This window comes from Scyliorhinus torazame, chromosome 28, assembly GCF_047496885.1.
Source record: "Scyliorhinus torazame isolate Kashiwa2021f chromosome 28, sScyTor2.1, whole genome shotgun sequence".
Classification (NCBI taxonomy): domain Eukaryota; kingdom Metazoa; phylum Chordata; class Chondrichthyes; order Carcharhiniformes; family Scyliorhinidae; genus Scyliorhinus; species Scyliorhinus torazame.
The window spans coordinates 20,367,469-20,385,683 of NC_092734.1; the positions used below are offsets into that span (position 1 = coordinate 20,367,469).

Genomic DNA, 18,215 nt, shown 5'->3' on the forward strand with positions numbered 1-18,215 from the left:
TCTATATGGTCATCGACCATATAGTAAGAAGTGAACTTCTTACAGTTATTATCAAAAATGCTGTGAAGGAAAGTGAGTGTCTTCAGGAATTATTTCTTAATTTCTGAACCTTTAAAATAGACTGAGTTTCTTTAAGAACGGTTATCCAAGAGTTTGTACTGAAAATAGCTACACCCTACTTCAAGCACTATCCATATACTTACAATCCTGTAGCTCCAGTTAAGTTCGTAAACTATACTGAAGATTCGAAGTTGAGCAAGAAAACTGCTTTCAGCAGACCAAGAAGAATCCAACAATTCAGTGAATGCTTTTGTTTTATTAATAAGTGAAATGGTCATCAGAATTAGATAACAAACTGCTATTAACTGCATGTTTTGCAAAATACGGGAATATAAATTATTGCAGTGTATATCAGGCACAGATTAATAAAGTGCGGAATCTACTTTGTTAGTCTTTTAGTTTAAATATTGTAACATAACATTCTTAGCGTAGGTAAATAATACTTGTAATCATTTCATATTGTTTAGACAGGCTATCTGCTTTACAGTACGTTTTACTCATCACTGCTCAATTTTTCAATGGATCCACCGAAAACTGTAAACTCGAGATTCCTAGAACATCATCTGTATTAAATAAGACAGCACAGAAAAGTTATGTATAGAAAACATGCATCCAAACGTTTAGTTACTACTTCAAATATGACAAAACCACAGTGCTGTACTATGCAGAAAAACAAGTATAACAAAATGTTTTGACACATAAGTATAAAACGGCAACATGTCCATTGTAGAAAACCAAATACTGTACGGTGTAGATGTAGAAAAATACCTGACTGAATTTAATGCTGCACCATTTTGAACTAGGGTGGCCAAATACAAGTACTGTGTAGAAAATAGTGAGTTTAATGTTGTCAGATTATCTTGCTGTTGCATTGCTTGCACTAAAAATAACTGAAAAGCCTCTTACAAAAAAGACTGACCATAACGGAGTAGGTTTTAATCACAAGAGGATGAGCCCCTAAAGATTCTCTTCTCCACCTTTTACAGCACTGATTAATTGCAAATCCCACTCAAATTCGGTAAGAGACAATGATCTGCTGCTTAAGAAAAAAGTTGCAGTAAAGGTAGACTGAGTTTTCAATACATCAAAAGCCAAAGACACACACAGATGCAAGTACAATCTATTCAGCCTGCTAGAGTTGTCAATTTTGTTAGTGAACCGCCACTGATCAAAGTTAAAAAGAGAATCTCATCTAATGGAGCTGATATTTAATCTTCCCAACCTCAAAATAAGACCCATAAGGCAAAAGATAAATCAAGATAAAGTCCCTGAAATAATGTTGGTCAGTCAATGGGATTTACGGTTTAATATGACTATTCACTTCATCTTGTCCATGGCCATCTATAAAATGGAACAGAATTTTCCCATTACTCAACAACAAGTCATTGTAATGAGTGCAGTAAGGGCTTAATGTGACTTTCTGGAACTTGGTGTGATGCAATAAGCATGCTCAGTTCAACCTCAGGTGTGACCTCTGCCCTCCCATGAGCAGCAGTTGTACCAGGCAATCCATCATGAGGTTCATCCTGTCAGGCATACAGCCTCGGTGCAGCTGTCTGTCATGGCGATAGAAGGGACCTGCTTAAAGGCAATCATGTCAATCTCTATGTGCCTGCTCAGACTAGGCTGAAAGGTTGATCTTGACAGGCATGGCAAAGTCAGCAGAAGACACTAGCAGGCTGACATTGTATTCTGTGTTTCTTTGTATTTGAATAAATCTTCAGCTTTGAATATAATATATATAATTTATGGAAAGGTGAAAGCAGGTAGCCTGACAGAATTGTTCTTAAAGCTGGTCATCACGGATGAATCTGTTCCCCTCTGAGTGTCTTCCGTGATAGACATAGCGACATTTTGCAAAAACACCTACAAACACACACAAAGAAACACAGTAAATATATTATTTTTTTTGTTTTTATTTAAAGAAAACAAACTTACATATTTTTCTTTTCCAGGATGTCCATTTGGCTGTACATATCTCCTTCCAAACCTAAACTTTGTGCTATTCTATGCTCAGGAAACAGGAATAAAGATAATCACTGAGGCAGGTAAAGTATCTTCCTGCTCTGAAGGTAGAAAACTCCATCCCAAAACAGGTTATGTCACTTTATGGCTAAACTGAGAATAAAGTTGTTCCCTCTGACACACTAAGCACTTCAATTAGTTGGCCTGTCACAGTGGACCATGGAAAGACAACATCTTTAGATAAGGTTATCTCGAGGAACAGAGCCTGTAGATACAATCTGACGGTCAGGCAACTGGGCGATAGTGTGGGTTAGAACATTTCCTTTCAGCTCGGGGTTTGAATTTAGTCCACACAGAAGAGATAAAAGGCAATTTTCTGATGCCTATTTAATGTACAAAGTGTAAAGCAGTTGAGCAGCCTCAATCAACCTTCCTGGATGCACGTCTACAAGGTGCAAATGCCCATAAATGCAACAAAAATTGAGCAATCAGAGAAGCTAGAATCGCACAGAAGAAAATTGATGGGGGGAGTGAAAAATTTGCTTTCAATTTCCAGCTCATCGACTGATTTGAGGAAGGCTAGAGGCAATTTTGAATTTTATCCAAGTGTGTGTGTGGGGGGGGGGGGGCATGGTGGATGGAGGGATGGAGGGTGGGGGGGAGGGGGTTGGGAAGGAAGAGGAGGGCAAGGGGCAACTCTTAATCAGGAAGAAATAAAACTTTAGTACCATCATTCCTTATTCCTGCAGTGAGCACAACCTCACATGTATTAAATCAAGGCGCAGTTTTAAAACAAAGTTTTCTCTGTTCCTCGTCCCCGAGTCCATTAATTTCTTGCTGAGGTGCAGTTTCAGTGAATAGTCTTCTTTGGCACCTCACCCAAGTCACCATTATTCACAGTTGAGCCTACCCAGTGAGCATTCATAGGCTATTTGACTGTGGAGACATCACAAACAAGACCTATTCAGGCCGCACCAAGTGTGTACATTCCAGCGACCTACGGAAAGAACTTCTACTGATCTTCGATTTTATTACCCAGGAAGTATGAGGCCAAGCAAAGCACCTCATCTGAGACCAAATAAATGAGTCTTTACACAAATTCTTTTTGACGTATTTTCTAAAATTTCCTGATGTGCACAAAACCTTCAATTTACTATGTCAGGACATTACAGTACAGCAATTATATTAATACAGCCGTTCCCATCATGAGAAAACACCATCACATCGTTTCCATCCTGAAAGGTATATCTTAATTGAACTTGTGCAAGTAGTTCGTCGTGCAGTACAAACAATGTGTAATGGAGCCTGTTGGTTAATGGACAAGTAACGAACTGCAGTGAGTCAGCGGTTGTAGCATACCAGGCCTACATCAGCTATCACTCATTGGTTATTTTATCTACAAACCAAGCGTCGTTGGATGTCCTTTTTTCACATTTGAATGTATGGTGCTTTCATTCTATTTGCACTCGGGCTACAAAGGCACAGAATAATTCACCGAGGAAGGCAGAAGAACAAACAGCCCTCATCAAATGGCCCTTAACAAGACTACACAGTGTCTTAGAGTTCAAATGCGAGAGGCAGCTATTTCTCAGTGATCTGAAGCATTCTTTTATTTAAGTGAAAACTTTATCTTTATTGTGATATATTGACATGTTTGATGTAATTGCAGCTCCTGGACTTTTTGTATTATTGATCTTCTTAATTTTTTAGCAGTGGATGGTATCAGTCGATCATTTTTTTTTTGCCCTTTGATGCTGGGAAGAGCTGATCTCAGGAGAAGAACATCATTGATGATGATCTCCAGAAGGGATTGACAGGCTCATGGAGGGAGGATTAAACAGTGTCAGGGAGAGAAATGGCATCCTTGAAAAGAGGACATGCGGGGAAAATAATGATTCACAAGATGCATGGCACTATCATGTTGGTCTCAGGAAGAAACAATGTTAAGGTGTAAGGATGATGCGTCAACTGTGCAAAAGGGAGATTTTCCCCCCCACTTAATATGACACCCAAACATTACACACTAAATTATTGAATCATTGTGTGCAATGCAACGCCTTTTAATTGGTTCATTGAACTACTTTTGTTCAGCCCCAACATGTAAACCTTGATCAATTCGTTGATCGTAACGTTGCCTTGCAACTTCTTTAACTATTTGCAGGCAGATTTGACCCTAAATTTGCTTGATCCTTCCACAGCACGCAAAATCATTGGCAGGAAGTTGCATCAAGATACCCAACTCTACTGATAGCAGCCATAGCGTTCAACAAAATCACTGGCCAAACTTGGAGAAGGACAGTAAGCAAAAAAAGCGAGTTCTTGCCGTTTGTACTTTGACGCAAGGTCAGCCAGGCAGGCAGTTTCAGGTGGAGCAATTCTGTTGATAAGCTTGAAGCATAGATGCTGACAGGGGCTACATGGTTTCAGTGGGATCCAAACTCACAACTGCAGGAATATCTGGCCAATGTTTAACAGTCGATGCTTTCAGGCTATCCGGATCAGCTCTTTCCAGAAACAATTTTGGCTTCTGCCCCTATACACTAGATTTATCATGGCCTTCTCCAGCCCTCTCACCCCCATCACCAAACTAAAATAAATGAAGTGACTTGTTAAGAACATGTTTTTGTAGGCTATGTTAACAGTTGGTGATTGCAATCTGCTGGTGTTGCTGATGGATTAGAAACAGGACTGTTAACAGACATCCTGGTGAAAGAGCCACTTGATGAATGCAAGAGACTGCAGCTAGGTGTCAGCGCTTAGAATATGAAGCAAGGACATGTGGTATTAATATTGTCAATGATCTCGAGACAGGAAAACAGATCCCATATTCTCCGTCAGTTTTAAATAGATATCAAGTGCATTAATGACAAAAGACCAGGCTTCAAACAAAGGAGCTGAGTGATGATGTGCTGAGTGCACTCTGTGCTGGCAATAACATGATCTGAAAAGACATTGTCAGTTGTGGAGACAGGCCCAGACTTGTGAGCAGTGACAGAAAACAGAGATGAGGAGAAAGATACTGGTACCATATTAGTGCCAACCATATTCGAACACTGTCTGCACTTCTAACTGAATCTGACATCATCTCCTATCACTTGCAGTACTCTCTGCTGCTCCTCCGCCTAGTTTTCCCCAGACAAGATTACAAACTGTAGTCAAGTTTTATGTTACCAGCGGTTGTTCTGTCAGGGAGGTTGGGGCTCAGAGGCCTAGGGATAACCTCAGTCATTCTACATTGTGAGCTTGTAGCGACGGGACACTCATTTTTTCTGAAAACCCTCGCTACTTGAGGTGCTCTGTACAGCAACGTGTGAGCAGCTGTCACCTTGAATAAAAGGTTTGAATATTAAAGAAAGTGAATTTCTGGATGTATCATAAAACAGTCGGACTCTCTGGCAGCAGGAAATAAATTCCAGCTGCTGCTGTTCGCCTGGGGATAAAGGTGCTCGAGCTAGTGACAGTAAAAGTCAGCTGAAATTCTGAATTCCTGGGGTCTGAAACTGGTTAATTTTTTTTTTTTTTTTTATAAAAGGCTTGGTTTTGCAGAGAAGTTGCCACACTCGGCGATGCAGCTGTGATTTGATAGCCAACCATATTTTACAACTTTCATGTGTACCTGTTAAAACTAGATTTCAGGGCAGCACGGTGGCACAGTGGATTAGCCCTGCTGCCTCACGGCGCCGAGGTCCCAGGTTCGATCCTGGCTCTGGGTCACTGTCCGTGTGGAGTTTGCACATTCTCCCCGTGTTGTATGGGTTTCGCCTCCACCACCCAAAGATGTGCAGGGTAGGTGGATTGGCCATGCTAAATCGCCCCTTAATTGGACAAAATTAATTGGGTACTCTAAATTTTTTAAAAAACAACTAGATTTCAAAGGGGCTATAAAAAGATACTCATTTAAAATAGGGAGCTCACATATCATACAAATAAAGGAACAATTTACTTTATGAAAGGAAGTGTTGCAATTGAACAGTTACATTTTAACTATACAAAGTACCAAGAAATTGTACAAAAGGGCAAGAGATGCAGGGGGGCCATGAGAAAGAACTTTTTTACACAGTGTATGGTAATGACCTGAAACTCACTGCCCGTGAGTGTGGTGAAAGAGAAAATAATCAATGATTTCAAGAGGAAATTGAATGGGCACTTGAATAAAATTAACCTGTAGGGCTACAGGGTCAATCAGAAGAATGAGACTGACTGGATTTCTCCAAGGAGAGCCAGTACGGACTCAATGGACTGAAAGGCCTCCCTTCTGCGCAATAAAAGGCAAAAATTCACAAGATAAAATTATAATAGCCCAGAAAATCTGTAAAGTGTTCAAATGTTTAATATATTCCAATATTCCGTCTTGTGCGAATTCTATTTCATTATCATCTTAGAATTATAGAATAGAAAATAATAGAATTCCTACAGTGCAGAAGCGAGCCATTCGGCCCACTGAGTCTGCACAGACACTCTGAAAGAGCACCTTACCTAGGTCCATTCCCCCGCCCCATCCCCGTAACCCTATAACCCCGCCTAGCCTGCACATCTTTGGACACTAAGGGGCCATTTAGCATGGTCAATCCACCTAACCTGCACATCTTTGGACTGTGGGAGGAAACCAGAGCACCTGGAGGAAACCCACGCACACACGGGGAGGACATGCATCGCCATATAGTCACCCAAGGCCGGAATTGAACCCAGATCCCTGATGCTGTGAGGCAACAGTGCTAACCACTGTGTCATCTTCAGGCTTTAAAACTAAATCCTTTCAAAGTGGGTGCTTTCCAATTGGCTGGAAGTAGTGGCAGTCCCTTTAACACTAGATGATGACATCAATGTGTGCAGAATACAAGGCACACTGGGAGTTATCAGCATTTATGCTTTTGTTCCCTTCTTGGAATTGTTTTCAAGATTGTCATTAACAGAAGCTTCCTTCGTCATTTAAACTGCAATAAAACTGTTTACCCACCCTTTCCCCGATCCTGTCCCCTTCCTTAAGGTAGTCCACTCATATTGGATTACAGATTCATGGTCCTGCAGACCTCTCATACTTTCCAAAAGGCACTCCTCAGTCAAACCAATAGGCTACTTGAATGTGGACAATATAGAGAGGAAGCCTAACTTGATCCCTCCACAATGGCAATTTTAAGGTAGCGATCAGGGGTGGAAACCTCTGCGAATTTTTCCCGTCTCCTAATGTCCTGCCATTGCTCCTGCAGAAATCAGATCGCAGTGTGAGACCTTCTGACTCGATTGGCTCTTCATCAAGCCAGGTGGTGCTTTTCCACAATGAGTCTTTCGTATAAGCTAAAGTTGCTTAAATTCCTACTAAAATCTTTTAAAATGTCCGCCTCAGTCATAATTCTGGGTTTAAAGTGTTCATGGCATAGCCATATGTCAACAAACGGTGTCAGAAAATGGCTCCTGTGTTAGCTTGTGAAAACAATGTAGATTAAGTGGTAAGAACTGATGGTGTTGGAATATATAATATACTTTCTACTTAATAAAAGCAACATTTCACAAGGGGGGGGGTGATCAGGGGTCCCCCGGGGGAGAAAGTCGCTTGCAGGGAACAGCGTAGGAAACCGACAGCAGCAGCACCCGGGGGGGGGGGGCGAGGTTAGAGCCACATTAGTTTAGTTGAACACGTGGGGCATGGGCAAACAGAGCTGATAGGGGAAGTGCCTTATTAATATGTTTATTCTTTCCCACTGTTCGTTTTCAATATGTTAAGGCTTTTGTATATGGCCTTCTTTTTTTCTCTGTAAATGTTACAAATCTGTTTTAAATAAAAAAATTCAAAATAAATAAATAAATAAATAAAAAATAAAAGCAACATTTCTGGTATCTGCATCCTATCTTATAATGAATTATCATTCAAATGTTTACTGGTGTTTCACATTTCAGTCGTGCACTTTCAAAATGCAAAAGTAATTTTCTGGATTATTGTGTTGCAACAACTGAACCCTGTCATTTTCAATTCAAGTTATGGTAACATGCCCATCCATTTACTTACATTTTCCTCACCTTGCCTCTCACTGACAGGTTTACATATTTTGATATTGTACGTATGGTTGCATTTTGTACAAAATCCTTTCCAAATTAGCGATGCAAAAATGCATTTTGGATGAAAAAGTAAGATATTGGCAGACTTTCTAATCACCGTAATGAATCACTGTTGCCTTGGTAGTTTGAGAGCTTGTGATGGAGTTCTATTACAAGCGTGATTGATTACAATTCATGAGAATTTAAAAGATCATTAGACCAAATATGCTAATTTACTCCCAAGTCTCCCCATATTAAATTTTCAGGATCCAATTCAGTCTTGAAGTAATCTTGGAAAATAGAACTTGGTTATGCATATGGACAATGTACTGTAATATGATGATAACACATGTTCTGGTCGTTAACTAGTATCCAACTATTCTGGATGGTAGTCCAAAATTACCATTACAAATTCTCCCACTATTAGGGTTGCCAGATCTGCTTTAATGCATTCCTGAAGACTTCATCACATGACTCCCCATCTCCAACCACTGTGCCCACGCACATAAGTTCCTGCTGTTGGTTTCCCAACATGTTCATCTTCACGTGTCCCGCTTTCTTACGGCAATTGGAAAGCAAGCAGACTCTGAACTGATTATGCCTGTTAGTCAAATTGCCTTTTTATCCCCACTGCAAGATTTTTAGAATGAGTAAATGTTCAAAGAAAATGAAAAATATTCACATTCCCTTTAATGTCCTTTCTCCAGACGTCCCAGAAAGTGACCTTAAAATTAACCTTTGTTTCCCAGAGAACCCAAGAAAATCCTGGATGAATGTCAAAGTTACTCACTATCCATACATTCCAGACCTTGCCACTGGAGAATGAGAGCACACGATAAAATGCAGCTTGGCACAACTCTCAGTTGGTTGTAAAAGGATGCATACCTTCACAAAAGGCTTCTTAATGCATCTAAATTAGAACATTTAATGTATAGACTCAATCTAAACTTGGAAAAAGCCCTGGATAGTCTGTGTCTCTTCTTGAAACCTCACTGAATACAAACCTAGCTCATCAATATTCAATCTCTTTCCTAGGAAAGATCGTAGGTCAATGTTTGAGGGAAACTAAGTAAACAACAGCAATCTATCCAAAACCACAATGTGCAAAGTATACAAAAAAAATGGGGTGACATTTTATTAGGATAACAGTAGGTTTGCAAAACAAAATTAAATGAAAACGTATTAAAATATGTTGTAAATATGTCAAGAGATACAAGTCAAGGTCATTAGCTGGTAGAGTGAAAATGACGGTCCTCCCGAGATTCTTGTTTGTATTTCAATGTCTCCCCATCTTCATTCCACGGTCCTTTTTTAAGCGGGTCAATAAAGTTATGGCAGGCTTCGTATGGGGGGGGCAAGTCCCCGCGAGTGAGGAGGGTAATGCTAGAGCGGAGTCGGGGAGAGGGAGGGCTGGCGCTGACGAACTTTAGCAATTATTACTGGTCGGCTAACATAGCCATGGTTAGGAAGTGGGTAGTGGGGGAGGGGTCGGTATGGGTGCGCATGGAGGCGGCTTCATGTAAGGGCACCAGTTGGGGCAGTTTGTAACTGCGCCTCTGCCATTCCCACCGGCACGGTACTCCACCTGTCCAGCGGTGGTGGCGGCCCTGAGAGTTTGGGACCAGTGGAGGCGGCATGTGAGAGCAGTGGGATCATCGGTCTGGCCCATAATTTGTGATAATCACCAGTTTGCCCCGGGGAGGATGGACGGGGGGTTCTGAATATGGCGGAGAGCGGGGATTGAGAGGATAGGGGACTTGTTTCTAGAGGGGAGATTTCTGAGTAAGAGGGCGCTGGAGGAGAAGTTTGCATTGGCGGGGGGAAACGAATTTCGATATCTGCAGGTGTGGGACTTACTGCGTAGGCAGGTACCAACCTTCCCACTCCTGAAATTAAATTAAATGAAAATCGCTTATTGTCACAAGTAGGCTTCAAATGAAGTTATTGTGAAAAGCCCCTAGTCTCCACATTCCGGCGCCTTTCGAGGGGGCTGATACGGGAATTGAGCTGTGCTGCTGGCCTGCCTTGGTCTGCTTTCAAAGCCAGCGATTTAGCCCTGTGCTAAACGGGGTTTCAGGATAGGGTAGTTTCCAGAGGATGGGTAGTAGAGGGGAGCGTTTCTGACATTTATAAGGAGCTTACGGGATCAAAGGAGACGCAGACCGAGGAGCTGAAGCGAAAGTGGGAGGAGGAGCTGGGGGGGGGAGAGATGGAGGAGGGCCTTTGGGCGGACGCGTTGAGTAGAGTCAACGTGACCGCAACTTGTGCCAGACTCAACCAGATTCAATTCAGTTCACCGGGCTCACATGACAGTGGCCCGGATGAGCAGATTCTTTGGGGTGGAGGATAGATGCGAAAAATATACAGGAGGACCGGCGAACCATGTCCACATGTTTTGGGCATGTCCAAAACTGAGGGGATTTTGGCTGGGGTTTGTGGACGTCATGTCCAATGTATTAAATACAAGGGTGGCATTGAGTCCAGAGGTGGCGATTTTCGGGGTGTCGCAGGATCCGGGAATCCAGGAGCCAAAGGGCAGATGCTCTGGCCTTTGCTTCTCTGGTAGCCCGGAGGCAGATATTACTAGCATGGAGGGACTCAAGGCCCCCGAAGTTGGAGACCTGGCTATTGGACATGGCTGGTTTTCTCTGCCTGGAGAAAATTAAGTTCACCATGAGAGGGTCTCTGTTAGCGTTCGGCGGAGGTGGCAACCATTCATCGACTTCTTCGCAGAGAATTAATCGTCAACAGAAGGGGGGGGGGAAGGAGGGGGTTAGGTTAGCGTAGAGTAGGGGGTTAATTAATGGTGGGACCTGTGGGGGAGGGAGGTGGTATTTGCACTATGTTTATATTTTTATGTACATTGTTTATATTGCTGCTGTTAAAATGCCAAAAGATACCTCAATAAAATGTTTATTAAAAAAAAGAAATACAAGTTGAGCAGTCTTTATCCATAAATCCAAAAACCAATCACATGCAAAAACTGCACTTTTTAAAAATCCTTATCGCCCTCTGGTGCGGGAAGTTCCTGAACCTGAGCCAACACGAACCTCGCTGACTGCACCCGACCGTCAGTGCAAGAACTCCCTGGTCCAAACTGACAAAACCCGAACCGATAGGAACCTCGCCGACCGCACTCAACCTTCAGTGAGGCAAGGCCCTGACTCGAGCTGACCCGATTCGAGTCAACAGGAACCTTGCAAACTACACCCAACCCAGCAGGACCCTGACCTGAGTCGACAAAAACCTCACCGATTGCACCCAATCTTAAGCATGGGTAGTCCCTGACCTGAGCCAACATGACCTGAGCCGACACGTACATCACCAACCGCACCTGATCTTTGACACATCAACAACCTGAACTCTCTCCTACAAGCTGAATCACAGATGGCACCACAGATGGAAACTTATTACAGTTACCCAGTATTTATTATTCAGTGATGTGGCGATGCCGGCGTTGGACTAGGGTCGGCACAGTAAGAAGTCTTACAACACCAGGTTAAAGTCCAACAGGTTTGTTTTGAATCACTAGCTTTCGGAGCACAGCTCCTTCATCAGGTGAGTGAAGAGGTGGGTTCCACAACCAGATATATAGACAAAGTCAATGATGCAAGATGATAGTCTGAATGCAAATATTTGCAGTAATGGTGTTACACGTGAGAACACCACCTACCAGGTACGAGGTACATACTCGTGTGACTCGGCGAACGTTGTCTACCTCATACGCTGCAGGAAAGGATGTCCCGGGGCGTGGTACATTGGCGAGGCCATGCAGATTTGGCTGCAACGGATGAATGGATATTGCACGACAATCGCCAGGCAGGAATGTTCCCTTCCAGCCGGGGGACACTTCAGCAGTCAAGGGCATTCAGCCTCTGATCTTCGGGTAAGCATTCTCCAAGGCGGCCTACAGGACCCGCAACAACACAGAATCGGCGAGCAGAAACTGATAGCCAAGTTCCACACGCACGAGTACGGCCTCAACCGGGACCTGGGATTCATGTCGCATTACATTCACCCCCCACCATCTGGCCTGGGCTTGCGAAATCCTACCAACTGCCCTGGCTTGACACAATTCACACCTCTTTAACCTTTGATTATCCCTCGCTCCAGTTACTCCGTCTGGACCTGTAAAGACTTAATTACCTGCAAATACTCATATTCAAAATATCGTCTTGCTTCATTGACTTTTGTCTATATATCTGGTTGTGAAACCCAGCTATTCACTCACCTGATGAAGGAGCTGTGCTCCGAAAGCTAGTGATTCAAAACAAACCTGTTGAACTTTAACCTGGTGTTGTCAGACTTCTTACTTATTATTCAGTGATAACATGTGACTTTTCTAGCTGTTTTGTTTATTTATTTTAGCTAGCCTAGGCTTAGGCTATTGTAATTTAAGTAGGCCTAGTCCTATATACAGTATCCGAAAAGAGAAATGATCTGAAATCCGAAACTCAATCCACCACCCCCCACTCCCCCGTCCCCGAGGATTTCAGATTACGGATACTTGACCTGTAATTATTTTTGAATCTGCCAGTAATATGTTGTTACAGGATACTAATTCTACACCTAATATATTGACAGGCTGATCATTTTAGAATCATTTTACCCTTTCTTTTCTGCCAATGTTCAGTCTTTCTCTCCTGAACGACCAGACTTTCTCTTTTTTTGGCTACAATTCCATGAGCAACGACCATCCTTTGCCATCTTGTCCAAGTGATTATTATTCATTATCATGTGCACTGATGGTAAATACCAGCAGTACGTTCAATTGTAGAGGATGTCACTAGTTGACATCAACCAACAGGCACTTTCAGCAGGGAGCTTTGGTATCAGTGAGAAGGGGAATCCTGGTCTATTTTCCCCTTCTTATCCCAGGGGTGCCTTGACCAACCGTAACTCCCTTGCTAAGATTAAACTCAAAACAGACTGAGATTCAAGATTGTGTTACATATATGGATTGACCCATGGTCTCACATGTGATTAAGTTATGACAGCCTTTCTCACAAGTGGGAGGATTCCAGTAACACGTTGGTCTCCAGGTTTATTCCATTAGCATTTGAATTTTGTAACAAATCTCATGATTCAGAACGGCAATTTTAAAAATCTGAAATAATATGAACAGGCTTTTGTAAGTTAAGAGTTTAAAAAAAATACTGTTGACTCCAACAAAAAGAATACTGTCTCTATAAACTATTGGTTTACCAAATGTCATAACCAATAATTGATGGAGACCAAAGATGTATTCACTGTCAGCGCCAACTTGTTTAGTTCTATGTCTCGAATGGACAAATTGAAAATGACACTAAGAGAAATGTGTTATAAATGCATTTTCTTCATATGAAACCTTTATGCTTTTATTTTATTTATTTTTGTTAACTTTGATAACTTACAACTTAACAAACCAAAATTAGATACAGATGATGATGATTACAAATGTAAAGACTGTCAGTTTGTATTTCCATCCCTTAATGTTCACTGAGGAGATTTAATCGGCCGCAATCTGATCTGGAAAAGTTGACATTCAAGTTTTCTTTTCCACATGTCGAACACACCATAAAGGAAAAGGTAGGGAATCAGGACAAGGGCAGGCTGTAAAACAGAGGCACGCATGCAAGCTCTGAAAAAAGTTTGCATCCCAAGCTTTCAGTGTATCTTATTCATGATGGTGAGGTACAGCTTTATCAGAATATACTCGAGGGGCAGCAGTGCATCTGTAACTGCAAATCTCAGGCCTCTTCTTCATATAATCTGTTTCTGGAAAATTGAGAAGCAGCTCAAAGTCCGTGGGAACAGAATGATGAGCTGACACACAATAATAAACCATATTGTGTTGAGCGTACAGTCATCGAGATTCTCTAGGGCCGCAAGTATATTACCTTATACAGACATGGCTGGCATACATTTAAACCCCTATACACATTAAGAACCCATTAGTCTGACAGATTAAAAGTTATCTTGAAGCTAATGTTTCCATTATGTACAATTTGGCAGTGGAACAATCAACACTTTGTTCCTCATATGTCATACTTTGTTTAAAAATGGGAGTGTATCTCCACATCCTTGAATGACATTGACTTGCTCAGCTTTGATGTGGGTATGTGCTGTCTTCAGATTTGCTACTGGTGGCGAATGATTATTCTGCAGTAGTGATGATGGAAACAGATTTCTTTGCCAGGGGAGGGAGGTGGGGAGGATGGAACGGAAGAGGAGAAAATCAGTTAAGACACAGTTTCCACTCTGAAATATTGCTGCTCTTGAGGTTACTGAGGCCTTCTGTTTAACTAGAACCTTCAGGAAAAAACAAATTAATCAACAGTGCACTGAAGTGGGTTTAATGATTGTATTCTGCATACAATCAGCTTTTCCCATTCCAGAGCCATCAATATGTCAAGGAAAGACATATCCAAAGGATGTAGCTCTTAACATCAAGGTTATCTGTTCTCCGCAAGACTTTCCCTCCTCACTGCCCTGATACTTTACACGGGCTGCAGTTAACATTTTCATCAACATGGCAATCAATCATGGTAATAATGCAGTGCAAAAAAATCAATTAACAATGCAATTAAACATTCCTTATTATCTGAAAGGGCTGAAATAATACCTGTAGGAAAAAGATAGACTCACAGAGCCCAGACATCCATAACCACATGTAAGACTGAATTATGGGGTTAGGCAAAGATAGGGTGTATAGTGGCGGTGCTATTTCAGACTGGACATATCTCATACATACTGTTTATCAGTGTACATCAACATTAGACTTCATAGTTACATTCACCCTGTTGTTTCAGAAAGGTATGGTAAATTTAACACACACATTACAACAAAGTGTGGAAAAGGTTAAAGCTAGGTTACCAAAATGTCATAACCAGTTTAGGGTGGATATTGTGCAGAAAGGAGAAAATATTAATACGCAAAAAGAAATATCCAGACAATTTTGCATCATTAAATTAAGGCAGAACCAATTAGTCATTATATTGTTTAGATTTTCACTTCCTTACTGACTATTTGATATGGCAGCCATCTCCCGGAGACTGAATTGCTAACTTAAATCCAGAACCTTCAAAGTTAAACTGACATTTGTTCTCTTCCAGTAAAAAATATTTAGTCCATTAAACATAAATACCTGTCATTATGATACATGTACTGAGTACAAGTCTCCAGTTTTCCCCTAATGTTTATTACATCCAAACAACTGCAGTGCCTGCATGTTTTCAACTTTAGTGTATTGATTAAACTTTTAAATGCCTGCCATATAACCTAGGGACATCAAAAAGATTAATTTGAGTCAATGTTCATCTGTAATTCATTAGCCATTTATACTCTACAACCACATGGACTATCAAGAAAATGCATACCATTTTTCACTGTAGCGATGCTTGGAAGCAAATCTTGGCAGTTCCACTGCATAAAATTAGGACACGGGGGCCTGGCCATTTACAGTGCAGTATTATGCATTGCCAAAGAGCAACTCATTAAAGTAGCAATAGATTCAAAAAACAATCTGAAACTGTATTCTTTTCTTATAATATGCAATAAACAGCAACATAAATTGCTTGTTACTGGGGGCCAAACAATTTAAGGATTTTTGCAGCTGAGGTAACCAATTAATCTACAATGTTAAATGGGGGCTCTCAATATAAAAATGATTTTAGAAGCACCATGATATTAATCAGTAACGTGTTCAGTCTCACAGAAAAGGCCTTTGGATTGTCTGCTTATTTTTAAGCATTGATTTGCTCTTTTAGATAAACAGTAGCAATGAGGCAAAGCATATTTATTATTTGATGGAATAGGTTACTGATACAGTCTAAAATTAATTGTCCTTGCAATCTTTAAGTGTGAAGATTATATTCTGTAAAGAAGGCCCTCGGTTCTAGAAACCAAATTTATTATGTTACAGTAGTTTTAGTTTAGTGTGTACAACACCACTTTGGAAATCAATGTGCACGGTGGTTAGGCCTGTTGTCAGGACAGATTCTAAAGCTGCATCAAAACTATTCATTAATATTATTTGGACCAACAAGTCGGGTTGTTGCAAGTAATACAACAATAATTCCATGTTTCTTTAGATTATATCAACATTTTCATGAAAGATAAGGGGCGAGATTCTCCAATCCCGCAGCAGAGTGTCCACGCCGTCATAAATAGCGTGGCGTTTTACGACGACGTGAATGGGCCGCTCCCACGACTAATTCTGGCCCCTACAGGGGGGCCAGCACGGCCCTGGAGGGGTCCGTGCCGCTCCAGCTGCAGATCCTGGCGCGAACTGTGCGCCGCGGGATCCGCACATGCGCAGTTGCGCCGGTGCCAACGAGGTTATGCGCAGTAGCGCCGGTGCCACCACACGCATGCGCAGTGGTCTCCTTCAACGCGCCGGCCCTGATGCAACATGGTGCAGGACTACTGGGGCCGGCGCAGAGGAAAGGAGGCCCCCAGCCACAGAGGCCGGCCCGCCGATCAGTGGCCCCCAATCGCGGGCCAGGCCACATCGGAGCCCCCCACAGGGGGCCAGCACGGCGCTGGAGCGGTTCACGCTGCTCCAGCCTCCTTTTGTGGCGCCAAATGGGCACCGCACCAACCTGCGCGTGCGCAGCTGGGCCACGCCAACCTGCGCATGCGCGGGGGACTTCTTTAGCTTGCCGGCCCCAACTCATATGGCGTCGGTGTTCAGGGGCCGGCCGCGCCAGAAAGTAGGCCCGGTGGCGGTGGAGAGGCCGGCCCACCGATCGGTGGGCCCCGATCGCGGGCCAGACCCCATCGGAGGCCCTCCGCCGGTGAAGGAGGCCCCCTCCTCCCCCCAAAGGCCGGCTCCCGACCGTTCGCGCAGAGTTCCCGCTGACATAGACCAGGGGTGAACGGCGCCGGCGGGACTGTCGTATTGGCGCGGCCGCTCGGCCCATCCGTGCCGGAAAATCATCGGCTCCGCCGATTCCAGCGGCCCGCAGCCGGCGGCGCACCAAACGCGCTGGCGCAAATGGCGCCAATTCTCTGCACCTCGGAGAATCGCGTGCCGGTGTCGGGGCGTCCTGGGGCAGTTGCGCCGATTCTCCAGCCCGGCGCAGGGCTCGGAGAATCGCCCCCAATATTTTAGAATCTAGTGTGGCAAGACATAAATGCAAAAATACCATATTATTGTCATGATATTCAGATAAACATCATGGTGAAATCACACATACACACTGATGGACAGATCAACGGATCAATCAACACACACGCAACATCACAGCCAATCACAAGCAAGGGCACACGCACTATAAAACGGGGAACACCACAGTTCCCGCTCATTCCAGCAGGAGACAGCTCAGGGCACAGAGCTCACAGCAAGCCACTCAGGCATTCACCATGTGCTGAGTGCCTCTCTAAGATAGTGTAAGGGCTGGGTCCACAGGTTAATGGGTAATGAACGAACCACAGTAACAAGTTTACAGATGTTGTTATTGATAGTAATAAAACAGAATTGTACCATCTGCAACCGTGTTGGTTCGTCTGTGTAGCAGAGCACGCAGCACAACATAGTACCAGGATTGGAACCCAGCAACTGTGAGACCTACCTACACATCTTCAGAAATCCGCCATCCTGCGCCATGGACACCATCAGCCCGCCGCAGCCGCTCCAAATCGCTGGAAACCTCGGCGTCAACTGGAAGCTGTTTAAACAGCGCTTCCAGTTCTTCCTCGAAGCTACAGAAAGGGAGAATGCTTCAGACAACAGGAAAATCGCCCTCCTCCTCTCCACGGCAGGGCAACACGCCATCCACATCTACAACTCCCTGGTGTTCGTGGAAGGTGAGGACAAGACGAAGTACAAGACGGTCCTTCTTAAACTCGAGCAACACTTCAGCGTCGAGGTAAATGAGAGCTTCGAGAGGTACCTCTTCCAGCAGTGCCTGCAGGGTAAGGATGAGCCTTTTCAATCTGTCCTGACACACCTCCATATCCAAGCGCAGTCCTGCGGTTACGAGGCCACCTCCAATTCCATGATTCGGGACCAGATAATTTTTGGGGTCACCTCGGGCACCCTACGCCAGCAGCTCCTCAAAATTAAAAGCCTCACCCTAGCCACCGCCATCGAAGCCTGCGTCCTCCATGAAAACGTGACCAGCCGCTACTCCCAATTCCAGGCAGCCGAATCGGCACGGCAGAGGTCCTACGCG

General features: G+C 43.3%; 1 protein-coding gene across 1 annotated transcript in view; it reads right to left on the reverse strand.

Annotated features, from left to right (window-relative positions):
- Positions 1–296: 296 nt before the first annotated feature.
- lrmda (leucine rich melanocyte differentiation associated) overlaps positions 297–18,215 on the reverse strand; it is a 1,395,917-nt gene continuing 1,377,998 nt past the window's right edge. Inside the window, exon 7 of the mRNA XM_072491626.1 lies at positions 297–1,926. Coding sequence (XP_072347727.1) covers positions 1,847–1,926 — 80 coding nt within the window. The 3' untranslated portion in view covers positions 297–1,846. The remainder of the gene's footprint in view (positions 1,927–18,215) is intronic.